Source organism: Sarcophilus harrisii, chromosome 1, assembly GCF_902635505.1.
Source record: "Sarcophilus harrisii chromosome 1, mSarHar1.11, whole genome shotgun sequence".
Lineage (NCBI taxonomy): Eukaryota > Metazoa > Chordata > Mammalia > Dasyuromorphia > Dasyuridae > Sarcophilus > Sarcophilus harrisii.
In genome coordinates this window covers 675519718-675543428 of record NC_045426.1, presented here as the reverse complement: position 1 = coordinate 675543428, position 23711 = coordinate 675519718, and the positions used below count along the sequence as shown (strand labels likewise).

At 34.7% G+C, this 23711-nt stretch overlaps 1 protein-coding gene across 1 annotated transcript in view; it reads left to right on the top strand.

The window, feature by feature from the left end:
• LOC100933629 (E1A-binding protein p400) overlaps positions 1-23711 on the top strand; it is a 132644-nt gene that overhangs the window by 35920 nt on the left and 73013 nt on the right. Inside the window, exons 5-8 of the mRNA XM_031948374.1 lie at positions 1622-1709; positions 2118-2225; positions 11016-11407; positions 11755-12051. Coding sequence (XP_031804234.1) covers positions 1622-1709; positions 2118-2225; positions 11016-11407; positions 11755-12051 — 885 coding nt within the window. The remainder of the gene's footprint in view (positions 1-1621; positions 1710-2117; positions 2226-11015; positions 11408-11754; positions 12052-23711) is intronic.

Here is a 23711-nt window from a genome sequence, read left to right as displayed (position 1 = left end):
TCAAGGGGTGAGTATAAGAGGCCTGGGAGGGGTAGCATCCCCAGACCCCCTGTTCTGCATCCAGCTTAGCCTCTGCATCATCTGCATCATCGAGGGGTTGTGGAGAAAGGGCCCACCATCATCCCCAGCAACAACTGCTGACCAGTGGCCATCAACAGGCACTAGTTTGTACTTGTCTTGCTTCTGTCCAGCTCCCACACTAATTGTCTCGGAAGGGGATCTTGTAGAAGGGACTTGCTAGTCATTCTCATCAACTGTCAACCATCTGCCACTCCTAGGGCAGAAGGACCAACTTAGCACTGAGACCTCCTCCTTAAGGGACAGGAGGCAGCATGGGCCGGGCAAATAGAGCTGTCACACCTAGGCCACTCTCTCCCCTCCTACAGCCTGAGCCCCAGAGCCATGGGCAGAGCAGTGCTTCCAGCCCTGTGCCCCGCCCCCCCCCCAATCAGGCTGGGAAGCAGCCTCTAAGTAGGGGCAGTCTGGCAGTTGGCTGCTGAGGTAGGGACCACAGCCCCACCTCCTAAAGGACCTGAAGTCCTTGACATTGTCAAAAGGTTCAGCATCAGAAACGCGTAGGATTTTCTCAATGGAAATAACATTAAAAGGTGCATTCCTCTCTTCTTTGCTTCTGTGCCCTAGTCACACATGTATATGGCTGGGGCAGGGTTTCAGTGAAGCAGCCAATTCACCCTAAGAAATGCAATGGTAACAGATGAAACTGCTTCCAAAAACTGCTTCTAGTACATAGATTCTTACCTTGGAGTCTGTGATCTTGGCTTTAAAAAAATTTGGATAACTCAGTATAATTGATTTCCTTTGTAATACTATTTTTATACACTTAAAAACATGATCCTGAGAAGGGATCCATAGACTTGCTTCATCATGCTGCTCAAGGGAAAGAGAGAAAGGAAGAGGAGGAAAAAGAGAAAGAAAAAAGGGAGGGAGAAAGACAGAATCCTTCTCTCTCATTCTGACTTGCGTTAAGTTCTTGTTTGGATCCTTAAAAAAAACAAACAAAAAAACCCAAACTTGTAAAGCTAGCACAGAATTATGTTCCCAGAATCCTTTAGGGTTTCTTTCTTAGGAAGGTCCATACTTGTTCTACAAAGTCTACTTAAGCTTCTTTCTGACTTGAGCCATGGAGTTATATTGTGCTTGTCTTCTGTTTAATGGTTTGGGGGGTAACAGGAGCATTTTCCAGCCGAGTGCATATAAATCACTTTTTCCAGGAACACTGAATTCCCTTTAGTTTTGACACAGAGGTGGTTTCACCAATGAATCTCACTCCTCATTCATTCATATATTTGATATCACGTATTTGTCTGGACATGACATGACCTGGATGGAACTTGTGTAGAACAAGTCTGCTTTTTCTTCAAACAAGGAAAAATGTTCTGAAAAAGCTTATCAGCCTTGCTTATTTTCTTTTACTAATTAAGAACCAAGGGAGAATGATTTTTGTTTAAGAATTTATTATGATTGGCAAGTACCTCGCAGTCAGAATGCCTTTTTTTGCTCATAGGAATTACCTGTATTAGTGGAGAAATTTATTATTTAAGTTCCGTGTCATACTAATTAAATGTGTACTAAAATTTATAACATTTTTGTTTTCTAATAGCAAATGCACACAGGTTCTCCAGTAGCTGGAACTGTGACTACTTTAGAAATTGAAACATTTAAGAGACAACAAACAATGATCCAAGCAGGTATGGAATATTGAACCAATGTGTATTTTTTTTTTAAACTTGCAAGATATCAATAAACTAGAATTAAACATTGTTTCCTTTTAAAATGTCAGTACCTATTTTCTTAGAATTTTGCTAGGCATAGTTTCAAATCTATTGTTTGAGTAATTATTAAATCTGATTTGTTCTTATTGTGAATGAAATAGTCTAATATTTGCTACAGGTAATATAATTCCTGATGAATCATTTTGGTTATAACTTGAAAGTTCATGTTGTCATTGAAATACTCTTCTGGGTTTGTTGCACGTGTTCTGTGAAATTGTGTATACAATGTTGTGTACATATGTTAAAAACATAATACAGTGTTTGCTTTGTAAAATTGAACCTACAATTCTCATATGGTTTTTAAATGGAATTTAAATATTATAGATTCACCTAAGAGACCTCGGATTGATGTAGGCTGTCATGGGGTAACTTTTCAGTATCCAGTCGTGACTTCAGGAGTTCCTCTTCAGCAATTAATGCCAACAGTACAAGGTATTTCATCAACTAAGGCCAGATTCATATTTTTCTTTCTGGAAAGATTGGTGTGGATGGGTATAAGAATCTGGTTAGGATTTCTGGTTGACTACAGATTATTACATATAAGTGAGCATTTTGCATACTACCCTTATTAGATCTGTAGTGTTGGGTGATGAGCTTTTGTGGAATATGTACAGACTTGGGAATGGTAACGTGCTAATTTCAAGACAGAGCTACTGAATATTATAGAAGCTTTGGAGAAAAAGTCAAGAATGTGCCTGGTGATAGTAAAAATGTAAAAAGCTACAGGTGACTGATTAACTGGTTTTTATAAATTATGTCTAAAAAGAAGTCTTATTTTTTCCTATCAATATTTTAAAATGATCATCTTTGATTTAATATAACTGATAAATGGATATAAGTTATCAAGTTTTAGCAAGTAGATATAATTAATTTAGAACATGTCTAAGAAAGAATATTTTTTTAAAAAGTTCAGGAAAAGGATAAATATAGACTTTGAGAGAGAATTGAAGAATTCTGATGCTACAGTCATGAATAATAGCATTTATATAATGCCTTTTATGTGCCAGGTGTTTTATAAATATTTATTTGATCCTCACCCCAATCCTGTGAGGTAGATATCATTATTATCCCTATTTTATAGTTGAGGAAACTGAGAAAAACAGAAGTAGTAAACAGAACATACAACTAGTAAATGTAACTGAAATTGGATTCAAACCTTCCTGTATTTGATTGAGTCATTTTGCTACCTTTAATAAAAAGGCAGTGGGATACATATCCCACGTTGGATGGAGTGCTGGAATTAGGAAGATCTGGGTTCAGATATTGTTTCTGTCACTTAATGGGATGTATAATGTTGGGGAAGACACTGAAAATCTCTGGACTTCAGTTTTCTTATTTATAAAATTGAGAAAAATAGCACTTACTTTATAGGATTGTTATCGGGCTCAGAGACAGATTAAAAACATGTTATAAACTTTACACTGTTATATAAATAGCAGTTATTAATGTACAGTAAGAAAAAAAGGTGATATGTAATATGTTTCTCTGAAAAAGATTTGGGGATTTTAGTGAACCACAAGCTTAATGTAATTCAACAGTGTAATGGGGCAGCCAACAGAATGGAGCATCCAAGTGTATCCTACTGGGGTTAGTCCACATCTATAGATCAGTGTTCAGTTCTAGACATCAAAGTTGATAAAGAACATTAGTAAGGTGAAGATGCAAGAAAGAAAGAAAATGAACATTTATTAAGTTACTGTTATGTGTTAGGCACTGTGCTAAGAGCTTTACAAATATTATTTTATTTGATCTAGAGAGAGGCATCCAAAATGGTTAAGGGCCTCAAATTATTTTCCCATAAGAATTGGTGCAGGAAACTGGAAAGATTGAACCTAGAAAAAGAGAATACTTGGGAATTGGGATTGGAAAGGCAGAAGTGGGAATGTGAAGCATGAAACTTATTCTATTTTGTCCCAGAGGGAAGAAATAAGGAAATAGGCAGAAGTTATACAGAAACAAATGTTGGTCTTAGGTTTAAGAAAAAAAAATCCTACCAATGAAAACTATTCAGAAATGGAATGGACTGGTTCAAGAGTTAGTGAGTTCCTCTTCATTGAAGTCTTTAGATAGGGGCTATGTGATTACATGTCCATTATATAGTAGTGGGTATTCTTTTTTTATTTTTTGCATAAGGGATTGGACAAAATGGGTAGTGTTGGTCTTTCACTTTTGTAATTTTGTGATTCTGTGAAGACCATTGTAGCTCTAGATTATTCTCAGTTTAGTTATCAAGTTTGTTCAATAATCCTTTGATTCATATCTGTTGATTTCCACTTAAAATCCCATCACTGGTGATTCCAAAGCTTCCCTCTCCTCAAGTTCTTATTTACATTCCTGCCCCTCTTACCCTCACCCTTAGTAGATGACTCCTCTTCATACTTTACTGAAAAGACTGACTCCCTCAATCTCAAGATGTCCAAGATGACATCATCATTCCTCTTCCCAACTTTCCCTCCACCCCCAACAAAAAAAAAAATTCCTCTTTACTTCTCCCTTTAGATTAATGGTGTCATCATTCTTGAGTTACTGAAGAGCAAAATCTGTGAGTCATTTTTGACTGATTCTCTCTCCCAATATCAAATCAGTTGCCAAACTCATTCTAAAAACCTCTGAAATATCTCAGTGTCTTAAGCCTGTCTATTCCCATTTCTACAGCACCTGCCTTAAGGACTATATTACTTCTTTTTGTGTTTATTTCTAATTTTATTTTTAAAAACTAAGTTTTGTTGATGCCTTCTGTTTTTACATCAGTTATTTCCAGATACTGTTCTCTTTTTTTCCTCCACATCAAACACACATCTTCTTTTGTACAACCAACACAGTAACTTCATCTGACAATTTATACAATATTCTAACCACACAGTCCCCTACTTCTTTAGAGGAGGAGGACATTGTTTTTCATTATCTCACCTTTTTGAGCAATATTGGTCATTACAATTGCTTGGAGTTTGGCTTCGATTTAGTATTTTTTTCACTTATATTATTGTGGCTATTTCATATGTTGTTGTTTTTTTTTTTTCTGTATACTTCATTCTATATCAGTTCCTACAAGTTTTTCCATGTGTCTCTGACTTTCCCTTATTGTCATTTATTATTATGTAGATGCCACAGATTGTTATCATTAACCAATAAATAGGCACACTCTTTGTTCATAATTTTTACTATGAAAAGTGCTTCTATGATATTTGGTATTTATGGGTCCTTCCTGTCTATCTAATCTCTGTGTGGCTACAGCCCTGTAGTTGAATTATTGAGTTAAAGAATATTAACAGTTTAGTGATTTTTTTTTTTTTACTTTATTTCAAGTTGTTCTTCAAAACAACTGGAGAAGCTAATAGCTCCTCTGACAATGTATTAGTGTGTTTGTTGCCTTCTCCTGGTCTCTTTAATGTTGACTATTTCTGCCTTTTACCATCTCTGTTACCAGTTTTCTGGGCATAAGGAGAAATATCAAAGTTATTTTACTTTATATCTTATTACTAGAGATTTAGAATTTTTTTGGCATGGTTATTGATAATTTGTAGTTCTTCTTTTGAAACCTGTTCATATCCTTTGCTCACTTATTGTTGCAGCTGTCTTGATTGAGAGCTCAAAGTATAAGAGCCCTTTGATCTCTTGAATGAGACGGGAGACTCATAGAGTGTGAAAAGAGTGTGAGCAGCAGCTCGTGGGCTTTGCATTTGCATGGCATCTGCCAATGGGAGGAGAGCCAATCCAGCAATTCTAGCAACCCACTCACAGGGGATAGGCCCTGTGAAGACATCCCTGATTGTGAGCAACTAGCTGTGACCCTCAGACCAAACCCTTTCCCATGGTCACGAATCACTGCTCCTTGCTCAACAAGGGCATTTCTGCAAGGTGGCAGAAAACTTATTATGTACCAAAGGTTGAGGTGGTCTCAGTGCTCCCTCTTGGCAGGACCCCATACCTTTGCAACTTATCTATTGGAAAATGGCTTCTGGTCTTTTACATTAGTGCCAATTTCCTGTATATATTAGATGTTTTAGATATATTAAATACAAAGATTTTTTTTCTGTACTCGACAGTTATTTTAAATTTAGCTGTATTGATTTTGTCATGCATTTGTCACCCTCCCAGATTTTTTTATATAATCATAATTGTCTGTTTTGTCTTTTATGATGAACTCTATTCACAGTCTAAGTTGTAAAAGGTATCACCCATGGTTTTTTCATTTTTTAAAATTATATGGTCATTTGTATTTAGTTAGAATATTCATTTGGAACTTATTATGGTTGTATATAAGACCACTTCTGCCAATCTCCTTTTTTAGGTTTCCCAATAGTTCTTGTCAAAAAAAATTTCTCTTTAAGGGCTTATTTGACACTAGGCTGCTTTGCTTGCTTGTCTACTTGTGCCAATGATCTACTTTTTTATTTTTGAAACCAGCATTGATGAGATTTAAGGATTACTATTTTATAATTTAGTTTGAGGCTTAGTAATGCTTTGTGTTCTTCATTTTTACACTTCCTCTCTCTGCCCACCATCCCTTATTCTTCTTGAGATTCTATACTTTTGTTCTTCCAAATGAAATTTCATCATTATTTTGTCTAGTTTTTTAAAGTAAACTCTTAAGAAATGATTAGTATAGCACTATAGTAATTTAGTATTACTATTCTTAAATTGTTGCAGCTCTGCTATAAGCAATGAGTCTTCAATTATTTAAATTTGTCTCTATAAGGAGGTACTTAAATTTTTATTTAAATAAGTTCTGAATTTGTCTAGATAGGCAAATTTTCAGATACTTTAGGCATTTCATAGTTTTTTTTTGAATGGAATTTTTTTACTAGTTTGTCCTCCTCCCACTCTTTCCTTTCCACCACCAGTCCTTCACATTACTATTTAGAAATTTGCTATTGTTTCTCCATTGCAACTATGCTAGTTCTTGGTTTTAGGTGCTTTTGATTATATTTTTAAAAGTTTTTTTTTAACCTAAATAAATACCTTATTCTATCAAAAATTTTTTCCTGCTTCCTTGATGAATCATATTTTTGTTGTTTATATAATTAATCATGATAATTATTTTTCTGAGTTGAACTATCCTCACATCATTGTTATGAATCTAGCTTAGTTGTTATGAACTTTAAAAAATATATATTGTTGTGGTCTTCTTTAAGAGCTCAAAGTATATGAGCCCTTTGATATCAGAGGTGAGATGAATGAGGCAGGAGACTCATAGAGTGTGAAAAGAGCTCTAGTTTACTGTGCTGTACAGCCTTGTTGATATACATTTTTGCAAGCATGATCAGCACATGAGCAGTAGGCAATACCCAGTCACCATTCAGAGAAGCAGCTTGTGGGCTTTGCGTTTGCATGGCATCTACTAATGGGAGGAGAGCCAATCCAGCCATCTAGCAACCCACTCACAGGCAAGAGGCCCTGTCAAGACATCCCTGCTTGTGAGCAGCTAGCTGTGACCCTCAGACCAAACCCTTTCCCATGGTCATGAATCACTGCTCCTTGCTCAAGAAGCGCATTTCTGCAAGGTGGCAGAAAACTTATTATGTACCAAAGGTTGAGGTGGCCTCTGTACTCCCTCTCAGCAGGGTCCCATACCCTAGCACTATATATTGCAATAATTTCTTTACTAGAGTGTTATTTTAAATATTTCATTAGTATTTATTAATGAAGTTAGTCTATAGTTCTTATTTTTTGCTTTGTCTCTTCTTAATTTGAATATAGAATATTTGTCTCATAAAATGTTTTTGATGGAATGCCTTATTTCTCTATTTTTGAGAATAGTTTTTATAATATAGATAAACACGATTCTTTAAATGTTTGATAGAATTTGTTTGTTAAATGTGTTTGGACTAGAGTGTTTTTTTTTTCCTCAACTTCCTAACCATCTTTTTGTCTCCAGTGTCTCCTTTTCCCTAATCTATTTCTTTTGTTCCAAATGCTTCTTTTCCTGGCTCTAGATGCCTTCTCAAGGCTCATTTCAAATGATGTCACCCCTATGGAATTTTCCCTAATTCTATAGATAGAAATAATTTTTTCCTTTTCTCAACTACCATGCATAATATTTTACTCTTTTTTTAAAATTCCAGTTTTAAATTCCAAAACTGGAATAAGGTACAATATACCTTATATTGTAATTGTTTTTGGAACATCTCATCTCCCCTATTAAACTCTAAACTTTATTTTGTTTTGTTTTTTGCTTTTTTCCTATTACCTACGTAACTACACAATATTTAGCATATAATAGACTCTTGATAAGTGTCTATGGAATGATCTAAGGAGTTCACATTTTTAGAAAGTCATTCAGAAGAGATGGAAGGAGAACCAGATATAACCTAAGATGAATCCAAAAGGGAACAAACTCATAGGAATGATGTCAATAGTCTAATGCTAGTGTTGAGCTAATATTTGCTAAAAATGTTAAACATTTAAAAAGGGACCTTTTTAGCTGTTTTTTGGAGCAAGAAGAATACATAGATGTGGTGTTCTCTTCTTTAAAATATAATGGTTCTCTCTGGGAGCAGGTTTCTCGGGGAGGTTTTCTGGAGGCAGCCTTAGTTTCGGTTAAAAGCAATAATCACTCCAAACGTAGCCAGGTGATAAAAGTTCAAACGTTTATTTTCTCCTTCCAAAATAGCCTGGTTAGTTTTTCTTAGAGACCTATCTTTCTGTTTGGTTTCAAGAGCTCCTGCTGCTAGTCCTTTGCCTCTGCTTTCTTCAGTCTCCAGCCAGCACAAAGGTGAAAAATGGAATGAATCTGACTTCACCTCCAAGAGTGGGCTAGTGGGCTTGTGGGCTTCCTCCCACAGTGCTCTCCTCTCTGTCAATCTTCCGAACTCTAAGAGCTTCTTTATATATGATCTCCCAAAGGTTGACTCCTCCTCTAAGAGAGTGGGATTATGGGATCTGAGAGTGGGATTATGGGTTTCTGACTTGTTTCTCTCAAAAATATGAACTCCAATGAGTACTTAAATACATTAGTGAGCTAGAGGATTTGCTAAGTACCATGCTAAATTAGGCAAATGACTTATCACTTTGTAAGGATTCTAACACATAGATTCCTAGTAGAGTTTTGTAATGGATCATTAAACAAATGATTTGTGAATACTTAGAAAAGAAAGAGGTTAAAAGGAGTCTGCATGGGTTCTCTAAGAACAAATCATAGCAAACTAACCTCATTTGTTTTCAATTATTAGATTTTTGGATTAGTTATTAAAGTGGTAGCTCAAGGAAATGCTCCAGATAGTAGAACTATCTTTTTTTTTTTCCCTGAGGCAATTGGGGTTAAGTGACTTGCTCAGGAGCATACAGCTAGGAAGTGTTAAGTGTCTGATGTCAAATTTGAACTCAGGTCCTCCTGATTTCAGTGCTGGTGCTCTCTCCACTGCGCCACCTAGCTGCCCCAATAATAGAACTATCTTGATATGATTAGTTATCTTTTATAGAGACCTTGATTTTAGGAAAACAGTAGACAAATTCAGATTTTTGTAGATAAGGTGAGGGGATTTCATTAAGTGCATTTGTAACAGGATGAATCAATCACAGGTTATTACATAGTATTGAATAATGGAATTAAGAGTAGGAGACTGTTCTTGACTCTAGTTCTGCTTAACATTTTCCTTATTGTTGATGAAAATATTGAAAAATATTTATTTATTAACTTGCATATGACACAAAGCTGGAAGAATAATTATCAAATAACAAAAGGTCCAAGATAAGATAAAATTTAAGCAAGATAAATATAAAGTATCACATTTGTATTCAAACACTTGATTTCCCAAAAAATAGATTGAGAAATTATAACTTAACAATTAAATTGGAAAAAAATCTGAGCATTTTCATTTCATTGGTCCAAATTCACTGTGAACAAACATAGCTTTACCTGCTTTAAAAAGCTAATTTAAGGTAGACTGCATTAATATAACAATAGTGTTTATTTCAAGAAAGATAGTTCCCTCATTATATTTGGCAAAATAATTTATAATACTATTGGCATTGCATTTTAAGGACTATTAAAAAAATCAGTGTGTGCCTGGAAAAGGGCAGTTAGCAGGATGTTTAGAATTAGAAAAACCATGTCATACAGAATGGTTGAATGAACCAAACATATTTAACCCTTTTGATGAAAAGGGTAATATTTCTGTTGGTATAAATTTATAAGAAAGCAGATTTCGTTTCAATATGAGGAAGAATGGAATGGTTCAAAAATAGGATGGGGTCTTTTATAAGATAATAAGCTTCTCATCACTGGAAGTATGCAATTAGAGTCCATAAATTACTACATAAATACTGGGTGTTTCAAAAGTCTTAGTACAGGTTTTAACCTACTTAAAAGCTTAAAATGTGCAATAAGATCTTTAGAACACTCTGTGTAACCTTTTCAGTATTTAAAAAGACTTGTGGTTTCATCACAGTGAATATTAATTCCAGTAGTACAGACTATAACTCCTGTATCTTCCTTTAGTAGACAATTTTATGAGGTACTTTTTCCAAAAGAATTTATTTAGCTTACTTCCTAGAGCTAGACTTCTCTAAATTTAGCTAGACTGATCCTTAAATCTCAAACGCAGAATCTGATGCCAGATCCATGCTTAAGGATATTCCAGTTTGGAAGCACCTGTGAGAGTTTATGCTCCATGTCATAGCTTTTTGAAAATTCCAGGTGTCACTTCCATGCCACAGTGGGGCATCAGAGGAGACTCTGGAGGTCAGAACATTTGGAGCATTTAGCATCATTATTTTTTCCAACATTTTGCTGGAGTTTGGAAATCCTCAGATTGTTCTCCATCTCTAAGAATCTGTGATTGTGTTGATTTAGGGGAAAATTTGGAATATAAAAATAAATTAAACATTTATAGAAAATAAATTATATGCTGTATAAGATAAAATGGAATATTTCACATCAATTATTTTTAAAAGTTGTTCACTGAAAGAATTGAGCAATAAGACTTGTATTGTTTATTGTGGTATTTATAGCTAATAGTTCATAGATTTTAGAGCTGATGGAGACTTTAGAGATAATCTTAGCCAACCATTTTACAGATGAGGAAATTGAGGCTAAGAGAAGTTAGATGACTTGCTTATATAATCCTATTGTGACCAGTTTTTCAAGGTGATGTAATCTTTGGGTATAGTGTATTAAAATTTTTAAGCATTTCCTCTTTTTCTGTTTAATATTTTCTCAGATGAATTTCCATTAAACTTGGGCATTTTAAAATTACTGTTTGATTTCTTCTGGGTTTGCAGGCGGAATGCCTCCCACTCCTCAAGCTGTACAGCTCACTGGACAAAATCAAAACCAACAGCAGTATGATCCATCCAAAGGTCCTCCTGTGCAGAATGCTGCAAGTCTACATACTCCTCCACCTCAGCTTCCTGGGCGGCTGCAGCCTGCCAATGTCCCAGGCACAGCCCTCCCTTCAACCCTGCAAATCTCACAGCAGCCCCAGCAGCAGATGATGGAGATCCAGCCCCCAGTCCTGGTGAAGACTCAGCCACCCAACATATCCATCCCTGCTACTCCAGTCAGCCAGCCCCCAGCACTCCTTCCACAACCTCTCATGCCAGCACTCCATGTCCAGATGCAAGGACAGCCACCAGCACAGGTCTTTCAACCTCAGGCTATAGTACAACAGCAGGTATTCAGTGATTTTGATATTGCTATATTAAATTATAATCTAATAATGAAATGTTTACTTCAAATACATAGAACCTTGTTTTTAATTAGCTAGATATGTGGGAGTTCAAAGTTGCATGTGATAACCTAAATGATCATCTATGTGTATTTTTTGTGTATACCTGCAAAGGGCAGGGTTTTTTTGTTTAAGTGTTTTTACTTATGAACACTTTTTGAAAATTAATATGATGGATTTTTATAACTTAAGAGTGCTTGGTCTAGAACTTCTAGTGGAATGTAAATGTTAAACTGTATCTGATTTCAATATAGCTTCTTATATTCATGAGTAACAAACTGTTTTCTGGACAGACTGTTTCACTGCTGCAACCATCTGTGGATCTTGCCCAGGCTTCTCAGCATCTTCTGTCAGATTGTCTACCTCCCTCATCTCTTCCACTGTCAGCTTCTTCAGGCACAGCCTCAACCTTTGAATATCCTTTGCAGACAATTAGTACTTCCCCAGAGACCAAATCCTTATCCCCTGTTGTATCCAAGCCTCCAGGTTTGTCAGTAGCTATAGCACCAACAATTCAGACCCCAGATCAGAATGCAGTGGGCCTGCCCCCGGAGAGTTCCCAGGACAAGCTTGCTGAGCAAATAAAACTGGTAAGAACCATTTTCTTTTCATTTATATTCAAGCAATTCTGTAAGGGCTTTAAGTTATTAAGTTTTTAAAATTTATTAGAAAATCAGACTTCAGTAGTGAAGTCTCCCTGGGACAAGACCCTACCCTTGCGGTCTGCCAGCAGAGAGACCCTATTTGCTACATTTGCTACAGAGATTGTTGGAATAAAATTGTTTTATAAATAATTTATATAAAAATATAAGCTAGCCTTAATAATGATAATAATATACTATTTGCTTATGGCCCACAAGTTGTAGGAGACTGTTTTTATTATCAAAGAGCTTAAAAATCATTAAAAGAAATGCTATGATCAAAGTAAGCAATAAAAATATGTACCAATTCTGACATTTTTTAGTGGAATTGTCGCCTTTCCCTCCAGCAGCACAGAATGTGATTCATCTGTGTCTTTTTAATTCTGCGTTTTTTTCCTGGTTCTCTCCTAGATCCCTTGCTTTGGTGCAGTGATGAGTGAATGGAGTTGAATAATTTTAGTATTTTAAGTGAATTTACTTATATTTATAATGAAACAGCTTTTTACATAGGCTACCTTGTTAGCCCATATTACCCAAGATAAGTGAGCAAAGTGTTGATATTATATCAGAGTAAGAGAAATTGCACAAAAGAACAAGAGGACCCTGAGAGTTAACTAGATTAGCCCAAAGCTCCACCTCTACTTAGTGGAAGAGCTGGAGCTAGAGCCCAATTGTTCAAGCTTCTATCTAATGATCTAGAAAGACATTGTTTACATTATCCCTGGGTTTGAATGGTTATTAATTCATAGTATTATGAAATGTTAGAGCTAAAGATGTTTCAGCTAAAGGCCTTGTTGATTGTCCAGATTCACCCAGAAACTTGGTGGCTCTCATATTCTGCTGATGCTTTTTCTTCCTGTACCCACCATTGCCTCCTCTTTTGGACCTGAAGATTTGTTCTTCATAATAGATCTATTGGAGGAGGGACCAACAAATTTCCTAATAATTAGAGCTTCATAAAGTTGAATGGACTGCCTTGATTGGGAGGAGAATTTACTCTCATTGAAGTCTTTAAGGACAGGCTATATGATCATGTATCAGCTATTTTCAAGTATAGATGGCAATAGATGACTGTGAAGTTATTTTCAACTCTGGACTTATTGGACTCTGTAACTTTGGATTGCTTCTAAGAATGTTTTGGAATTCCAGTGTCAAGATGATGAAATGAGAAAAGAACTCTCTAAGCTCTCCCAAATTTCCCAGTGAACAACTAGAAAACCACTTAAAAATTGATATAGGAACAGGGAGGCAGCTTCCCAGCCCAGCAGGAAAGGCCTGTCTCACTGGAAAGGATGGGGAAATGAGGTCCAAGGGTGGTAGCAGCAGTCAGACTCACAGTATGGGATCTGCAGCAAGGCTCCTCCCTCCTGTAAACCAATAGCTCCTTAGGCAAGTAGCAGTCTATGCAGCACAGCAAGGCTCCATCCTGGTAACCCCTCCCCAGCGGAATTCAGCAGCCAGGCCTTGACCCCATTGCTGACCAGTAGTGAAGTCCTTCCCTGGGACAAGACCCTACCCTTGCAGTCTGCCAGCAGAGAGACCTATTTCCCCTGGAGCAGGCCAACTGCTAAATCACATACCTAGAGAAGGCCAACAGGGAGACTCACTGCCTCTACAAGCTAAGGAAAGCCTACCCTCTAGAGAAAGCAGGCAGTTAAGCTAGAAGCCCAGTGAAAGCCAGCAGCAGTAAGACTCAGAGCACTAGCAAGAAAAGCTAGGAACAGTAGGACGAGAACCCAGTTCTCATATAAAAACACCAAGTCACAAAAAGGCGGAAAAATGAGTAAACCCCCCAAAAATCTTGACTATAGAAAATTAGTATGGTGACAGGAAGAATCAAAACTTAAACTTAGATGAGGACAATGGTGTTAAAATGGTTACATGTGAAACCTCAAAGAAAAAATATAATTTGGTCCCAGGCTCTTCAAAAAATTCCTTGAAGAACTCAAAAAGGAATTTAAAAAGCAAATTAGAGAATTAGAAGAAAAATTGGGAAAAATGAGAGTAATGCAAGCGATTCATAAAGAATCAGTAGATGGGGAAAGGTATAAAAAAATTTACTGAGAAAAATAATTTGCTAAAAAATAGAATTGGTCAATGGAAAAGAACAAAAGCTCACTGAAGAAAATAATTCCTTAGAAATTAGAATTGAACAAGTGGAAACAAACGACTCTTTGAGATATCAAGATACGAATAAACAAAATTTGAAAAGTAAAAAAAAAATAAAATTGTGAAATTTTTCTCATTGGAAAAATAACTAACCTAGAGAACAGATCCATGAGAGATAGTATAAGAATTATTATACTACTAGAAAGCTATAGGTAATATCTTTCAAGAAATTAATCAAAGAAAATTGCACATATTAGAATCAGAAGGCAAAATAGAAATTGAAAGAATCTATCAATCAGTATCTGAAAGTATCAGAAAACTCCCAGAAACATCATAGCCAAATTCCAGAGCTTTCACAGACAAAGAAAAACTATGCAAGAAGCCAAAAAGAAACAATTCAGGTAATGTGGAATTACATTCAGAATTACACAGCTTTTGGCAGCTTCCACATTAAAGAATCAGAGGGCCTGGAATATGATATACTAAAAGACAAAGGAGTTAGAATTACAACCAACAATCACCTACCCAGAAAAATTGAATATTACCTTTAAGGGGAAAAATGGATATCTAATAAAATAGAGAACTTTTAAGCATTTCTAATTAAAAGATCAGGGCTGAATAAAAAAAAAATGACCTCTAAATAAAAGATTTAAGCAAACATTAAAAAGGTAAAAATGAAACAAGAAAGAGAAAACATAAGAAATCCAGTAAGGTTAAACTTTTTATATTTCTTTATGGAAAGATAATATTTGTAACTCTTTTTTTCTGCTTTTATATTTCCCCCCATTATATTCAAAACAATTTTTTTACATTTGTTTTTAAAATTTTTGAGTTCTAGGTTTTCTTCCTTATCCCCACCCACAATTATGAAACTACTTATGAAGTTATATAAAACATTTCCATAAAAGTCAAGTTGTGGGGAAAAAAGCTTTTTCCACCTACCCTAATAAAATTTTTCCTACCCTAAATAAAATTTTCTCCTACCCTAATAAAAACCGTCAAGAAAAGTTAAGAGGAGAGAGAGAGAGAGAGAGAGAGAGAGAGAGAGAATGAATATGAGAATATGAATGGGAATATTTCAGTTTTTATTTAGACCCAATTAGTTCCTTCTCTGGGTATGAATAAGATTTTTCATCATAAGTCCTTCAGAGTAGTTGTGAATATTTTTTTTTGTTTTGTTTAACTGAGAATAGCAAAATGATTCACAGCTGGTCATCCCAGAACATTACTATTACTTTGTATACAGTACATTTCACTTTGCTTAAGTTGATGGAGGACTTTCTAGGTTTTTTTCCCCTGAGAGCATCCTACTCATCATTTCCCATAGAATAATAATATTCCATCATAAACACCCACCACAGTTTATTGAGCCATTCCCCAATTGATGGGTATCCCCTCAATTTCCAATTTTTTTTTGCCCTGAGAAGAGAGTTACTATATTTTTGATATATATAGGTAATTTTCCTTTTTTTTGAATCTCTATTGGTATTCATGCCAAGTAATTGTGTTGTTAGGTCATAGGGTATGCATGAATTTATAGCCCTTTAGGCACAGATCAGATTTTTTTTTTCATTTATCAATTGGGGCATTGCTCTTATATTTGACTCAGTTTCTTCTATGTTTGAGAAATGAGGCTTTATCAGAGAAACTTGCTTTGAAATTCTTTTTACAATTACTGTTGCTAATTATATTTCCACCCATTTATTTTCTCTCTCCTTTCATCCTGTCCCTCTCAAAAGTATTTTGTTACTGACCACTCTTTCTTCCAAGATTCTCTCTTTTATTATTCATTCCCTTCTCATATCCCATTCCTCTCTTATTTTCCTGCAGGAGAGTCTATACTCCTATTGAGTATGTATGTTATTTCCTTATTGAGCCAATTCTCATGAGAGTAAGATCACTCTCCTCCCTCTTTCCCTCCAATGTAAAAGCTTTTTCTGGCCTCTTTTTATGATAATTAATTTGTACCATTCCACTTCTCCCTTTCCCTTTCTCCCAGTACATTCCTCTCTCTCCCCTTAATTTTGTAATTTTTTAAAAATGATACAATCTCTTCATATTTAACTCGCATCTGTGCTGTCTAGATATATTACTTCTAACTGCCATAATAATGAGAAAGTTCTAATGAATTACAAACATCATCCTCCCATGTAGGAAATTATAGCTCCTTATGATAACACTTTCTTGATTACCTCCTTATGCTTCTCCAGAGTCCTGTATTTGAAAATCATAATTTCCATTCAGCTCTGATCTTTTCATCAGAAATGTTAGAAAATCTTCTATTTCATTGAATGATCACCTTTTCCTTTGAAGAATTATACTCAGTTTTTCTGGGTAGGTGATTCTTGGTTGGAATCCTAGCTCTATTGCTTTCCAAAATATCCTAAAGACCTCTAGCTCTTTGCTGTAGAAGCCCATAAACCCTGTGTTATCCTGGTTCCACTATGATTGAATTGTTCCTTTCTAGATGCTTGTGATATTTTCTCGTTGATCTGGGGGTTCAGAAATTTGGCTATAATATTCCTGAAAGTTTTCATTTTGGGATCTCTTTTAGGAGATGATTAGTTGATTTTTAAAATTTCTATTTTACCCTCTGGTGCTAGAATATCAGGGCAGTTTTCCTTGATAATTTCTTGAAAGATGATATTCAGGCTCTTTTTTTTGATCATGACTTTCAGGTAGACCAATAATTTTAAATTATCTCTCCTGGATCTATTTTCCAGATCATTTGTTTCTCCAATGAAATATTTAACATTTTTTCTTTTTTTTTTTTCATTTTTTGGCTTTGCTTGATTCTATCATAAAATCATTAGCTTCCATTTAATCAGTTCTATTTTTAAGGAAGTATTTTCTTCATGAGCTTTTGTACCTCCTTTCCCAATTGGTCCATTTTGCTTTTTAAGGCTTTCTTCTTTTCATTAGCTTTTTAAATTTCCTTTTGCACCAATTTCAATTCTTTTCCTAATTTTTCCTCACTCTTACTTCATTTACAGAATCCCTTTTGAGCTCTTCCATGGCCTAAGTCCAATTTTATTTTTATTGAAGGCTTTGAATAGAGGAACTTTTACTTTGTATCATCTGAGTGTGTGTTAATTTAATCTTCCTTTTCACCATAATAACTTCCATGGTCAGGAACTTTTTTTGTTATCTGCTCATTTTCCTAGTCTATTACTCTGCTTTTAACTCTTTGTTAAATAAGTTTCTATTTCTAGGGTAGAGGGTGTACTGGCAGGGGTTTTATGCAGCTGTTTTCAGAATCCTTCTAGAGATCTGACCGCAAGCTCTCTTTTTCTGTCCTGAAGCATTAGTAGTGTCCCTGTCCTACTGTAGTCGTAAGATCCAGTGTGCTAAAGCAACCAAGTTCTGCTTTGCTGATTCTGGGACTGCTAGAGTAGTGACTGAGTAGTGGCTGGGCTTGTGCTAGCACGACCTATTCTGGGCTCCCACCCCTTTTTCACAGGGCTTCTACACCGCTCTTCCGAGTCCTCTCTGATGTTCTTGGGCTGAGAGGTCCAAAAGCCATTAGTATTACTGCTGATTCAGAGGTCCCACCTGGGACTCCAGACCGGGGCCAGGGCTAACTGGTGCAGCCTGCCCTGGGATTATGCACTAGGCTCCCACCCTGGTTCCACAGATCTTTTCTGCCAACCTTCCAAGTCCTCTTTGTTGTCTTTGAGCCGAGATCTGGAAGTCAACCAGCAGTGGTACTGATGCAGAGGTCGGGGCTGGGGCCCAATCCCGGGTTAGGGTTGGAACTAGGCCTGCACCAGGACAGCACTCTGGACTCGCTCCCTGGGGTCACAGATCTTTTTTGCTGACCTTCTAAGTTACCTTAGGCTAGAAAATGTTCTGCTGCATCTTTTGGGGTATTCTAATGCCCTAAAATTTGTTTAGTCATTATTTAAAAGAATTTGGAGCAGTTTGAGGGAAAGGTTGGGTGAGTTCTTGCCTTTACTCTGCCATTTTTAGATGAAATGCCCCAATATTTATAACACTTAACAATTTTGTTACTATAGGACCTATATGTCAATAGAGGGATATATGGAAGGAATATATGTCAATAGAGGGTATGGATATAAGGTAACTGATGGAATAGTAACTCAAAAAACAAAATAAAGAGATAAGAAAGAAAGTTGCACTAGAAGAAGGAGGGTAAGATTGAATGGGATAGAATATACCACATAAAAAGGTATGAAAAAGCTATTAGAATGGAAGAGAACATGGGGAGAGGGAGTGGGAGAGAAACCTTAAATCTTACACTCATCAAAAAAAGAGGGAGTGACATAAATGCTCAATTAAATATAGAAATCTATCATACCCTATAAGAAACTAAAAAGGGAGCGGAACAAAGGGAGAAGGACTGTTAAAAGGGAGGGTATATTGGGGAAGGTGATGATCAGAAGTAAACCACTTGTAAAGAGGAAAAGAATCAGGGATAAGAGAAAGTGGGAGATAAACATACAAAAAATTAACATGGAGGGAAATACACAATTAGTTATTATGTTTGTAAATGAGAAAGGAATGAACTCGCCCATAAAACAGAAGCATATAGTAGAATGGATTAAAACCAGAATCCTATATGTTGTTTACAAGAAACACATTTGAAGCAGAAATATACACACAAGGTAAAGGTAAGGTGCTGGAGCAGAATCGATTGTTTTAGCTGAAGCAAAGAAAGTAGGGGTAGCAATCTCAGATCTCAGACAAAGCAAAAGCAAAAATGGAATTAAAGACATAAAGAAGGAAACTAATTTGTTGAAAGGTATCATAGTCAATGAAATTATATCAATACTAGACATAGCTGTACTAAATGTTATAGCATCCAAATTTTTTGAAGAGATTGAATGAGATACAAGAGGAAACAGATAATAAAACTATGCTAGTGGGAGACCTCAACTTTCTCCACAGACCTAAATTAATCTCATCAAAATAAGAAAGAAGTTAAGGAGGCTAATAAAATTCTGGAAAAGTTAGATATAATAGATCTATCTATAATAGATGAATGGGAACAGAAAGGAATATACATTTTTTTCTCAGCAGCCATACATGGTATCTGCACAAAAATTGACCATGTTTAAAAACCTTACAACCAAATGCAGAAAAACAGAAAAAGTAACCACATCCTTTTCAGATCATAATGCAATAAAAATTACATTCAATAATAGACAATGGAAAAATTACAAATTAATCAGAAATTAAATGATTGAATCCTGAAAAACAAATGAGTCAAAGAACAAATCATATAGACAATAAACAATTTAATTAAAGGAAATGACAACAATGAGACAATTTATGGGATACAGCCAAAGCAGTACTTAGGGGAAAATTTATATCTCTAATTGCTTGTATCAGTAAGATAGAGAAAAAGTAGGTTAATGAATTACTTAAGAAACCAAAAAAAACAAACAAACTAGAAAAAGAACAAATTAAAAATCCCTAATTCGGTATGGATGGAGATTAAAAGAGAGAGCAATAAAATTGAAAGTAAGAAAACTATTGAAGTAATAAACAAAACTAGAAGCTGCTTTTATTAAAAACAAAACAAAAATAAAACAATAACATAAACTATTGGTTAATGTGGCTTTAAAAAAGAAAGACAATCTAAATGAAATGTTTATGATATAATATAATTTACCCAGATTAACAGAAGAAAAAATCAAATACTTCTATAACCCAATCTTAGAAAAATAAATTAAACAAGCCATCAGTGAACTTCCTAAGAAAAAATTCCCAGGACCACATAGATTTAGAAGCTAAATCTACCATATATTTAAAGAACAATTCTAATACTATATAAATAATTTAGAAAAATAAGAAAAGGAAAAGTTATTCTAAATTGCTTTTACAACATAAAAATGATGCTCATACTCAAACTAGGAAGAGTCACAACAGAGAAAATTATAGACCAATTTTCCTAATTAATATTGAAGAAAAACTTTAAATGAAATATTAAAGAAATTACCACAATATATCACAAGGATACTATGACCAAGTGGATTTATTCCAGGAATGCAGAGTTAGTTCAATTTTAGGAAAACTATCAGCATAATTAACCTGACAAAACCCAACATAAATCATATGATTATCTCAAAAAATTAATCTCAGTTGAGAATTATCTCAATGCAGAAAAAGTCCTCAACACAATACAGCACCTATTCCTATTAAAAACATTTTAGAGCACAGGAATAAATAGAGCTTACATTAAAATGACAACTCATATTTATCTAAAACCATCAGCAAGCATTATCTGTAATAGAGACAAGCTAGAAGCCTTCCCAATAAAATTGGGGTGAAGGAAGGATGACCATTATCACCTCTATTATTTAATGTTGTCCTAGAAATGTTAGCTGTAAACAATAAGGGATGAAAAAAAAGGAACTTGAATATGCAATGAGGAAACAAAATGATCACTCTTTGCAAACAATATGATGATCTACTTAGAAAATCCTAGAGAATCAACTAAGAAACTATGTGAAATTATTAAATTTAGCAAGGTTGTAGGATATAAAATAAACCCACATAAATTATCAGCATTTTTATATATTGCCAACAAGGCCTAGCAGCAGGAGATAGGAGAAATTCTATTTAAAATAACTATAGATAATATAAAATACTTGGGAGTCCATCTGCCAAAAAAAACCCCGACACACACACACACACACACACACACACACACACACGTTAATATAAAATATTAATTGCTCATGGGTAGGCCTAGTCAATAAAATAAAAAGTACAGTTCTGCCCAAATTAATGTATTTATTCAATGTCATCCTATTAAAACTGTCAAAAATTTTATAGAGCTAGAAAAAATAATAACAAACTCCACCTGAAAACAAAGTTCAAGAATATTAAGGGAATCAATGAAAAAAATGTGGAGCAAGGTGGTTTAGACAAAGCAGATCTCAAACTGTATTATAAAGTAAATATCAAACCAATTTGGTACTGGCAAAGAAATAGAATAGTGGATAATGCAATAGATTAGGTATAAATTACCTTATAATAAATGACCTTATTAATCCCATATATGATAAAACCAAAGATCCAAGCTTTTGGAACAAAAACTTAATATTTGACAAAAATTCCTGGGAAAACTAAAAAACAGTATGGTTAAAAACTAGGTATAGATCAATGTCTTAAACAGTATACTAAGATAAAGTCAAAATGATGCATGATTTACACATAAAGGTGATACCATAAGCAAGTTAAGAGAGCATGGAATAAAACTATTCTGACAGATATATGGATAAAGGAAGAATTTAGGATGAAAGAGCATATAGAGAACATTACAAAATGTAAAATAGGTCATTTTGGGTATGTAAAAATCTGAAAATTTTTTTCACAAACTCAGTGCAACCAAAATTAGAAGGAAAGCAGAAAACTGGGGAAAATTTTTTTGCAACAAGTATCTCTAATAAAGGCCTTATTTCTCAAATTTATAGAGAACCGAGTTAAATTTACAAAAAATACAAGTTAATCCCTACTTGATAAAAGGTCAAAGAATATGAACAGGCAGTTTTTAGACTAAGAAATAAAAATCTGTGGTTATATTTAAAAAATGCTCTAAATCACTATTGATCAGAAAAATACAAGTTTTAAAACAATTCTGAGGTACCACTTTACACCTGTCAGAGTAGTTAATATGAAAAAAAAGGAAGATAGGATGTTGGAGGGGATTTGGGAAAACTGGGACACTGATGCACTGTTGTGCACTGTTCACAACTGGAGTTGTGAATTGATCTATTTTGGAGAGCAATTTGAACTGTGACCAAAGGGCTATAAAACTGTACATACCCGTTGATCCAGCAATACCTTTTCTAGGTCTATGTCCCAAGGATATCAAAGAAAGTGAAAAGGATGTATTTGTACAAAAATACTTATAGCACGTCTTTTTGTGGTGCTAAGAATTGGAAATCAAAAGTATGCCCCTCAATTGGGGATGGTGAAACAAACTGTGGTATATGATGGCAATAGAATATTATTATGCTATAAGAAAGCAGGATAATTTTGGAAAAACCTGGAAAGACTTAAGTGAACTGATGCATAGTGAATAAACAGAGCAGGAACATTCCACACAGTAATAGCATTATTGTTTGATGAACAATTGTGATTGACAGCTCTTCTCAGTAATATAGTGATTCAAGACAATCCCAAAGGACTAATGATGAAATATACTATCCTTCTTCAGAGAAAGAAGTGATATTCATTGAGCCAACTGAAGCATACTATTTTTTCAGTTTCATTTTCGTTTTTTTCTTTTATTCAGTTGTTCTTGTACAAAATGGCTAATAGGGAAATGTTTTATATAATTATATGTATATAACATACCAGTTACCAAATCAGGGAGGGGAGAGAGAAGGATAGAATTTGGAACTCTAAACTTTAAATAAAAAAGCCTAGTAGTACTTAAAAAAAAGAATGTTACACAAAATACAGCCAGTCTTAAAGTGTCAGAAGGGCTGAAGTGCTATCCTATAGAACCTTTACGATCTTATGAACTTTTAAAATCATGATTTTGTCACCTTGAAAATAGTTATAAAATACTGTTTTAAAACAGATATTGTTAAAACCAAAATAAAACTGAGCATTTAACCAAAGGGGAAAAGTTAAACTACTTATTCCAAAAGCCAGAGCTTTATGATGTGGATAGCATAATTATGTTGAATTAAGTCATTGGGATATTTAAAAATAATTACTCCATTTACTGTTATTTTTAGTTAGAAAAGAAAAGGTTAGTGGATTTTTATCTTATGGTCCAGGGCTGAGATTAAGCACTTTACACATTTATAAACCTCAGAGTTGTTTTGCATTTCTCTTATTAGTGATTTGGAATATTCTTTCATATGGTTGTTAATAGATTGCAATTCTTCTTTTGAGAATTCTTTGTTAGGGATTGATCTGTGGTAGCCCTTTCTGCTTTTGTACCACTACAAGCTAAGGATGATTTTTACAATGTTTAATTAGAGCAAAACTTTATTTAAAGTAACATTTTATATATAACAAAATTTTCTTTAAAAATTCAAAAAACATTCTTATCTAAGGGTCATACAAAGCTACACTGGATCTGATCCATAGTCATATTTCATTAAGTTTTGCTTCAGACCATTTGACAGGGAACTACAATAAAATTTCAATGCTGGATATCATACTTTAGTGGAAAGAGCCCTCCACTAGAGAGCAGAACACCTGGGTGTTCATCAAGTTCACACTTAAGTACTAATTAGTGTTGGACTTTGAACAGATTAACTTATTTGTCCCCCAATTCAGTATTTGTGAAATAAGGCTAATAATTTCATTTATGTCCTAGGATTTTTATAAGAATCAGGAATGATCCATAGACAGCATGATACAGTGCTAAATTTAGAGTCAGAAGACCTGGGTCAAATGCTAGCTTTACACTCCCCAAGTACATGTGCGACATTGAACACATCATTTAATTAGCCTAGTGTAAAGTGAATTGGCTAAATTAGATGATGGTTCAAGTCTCCTCCTCCTGTGTT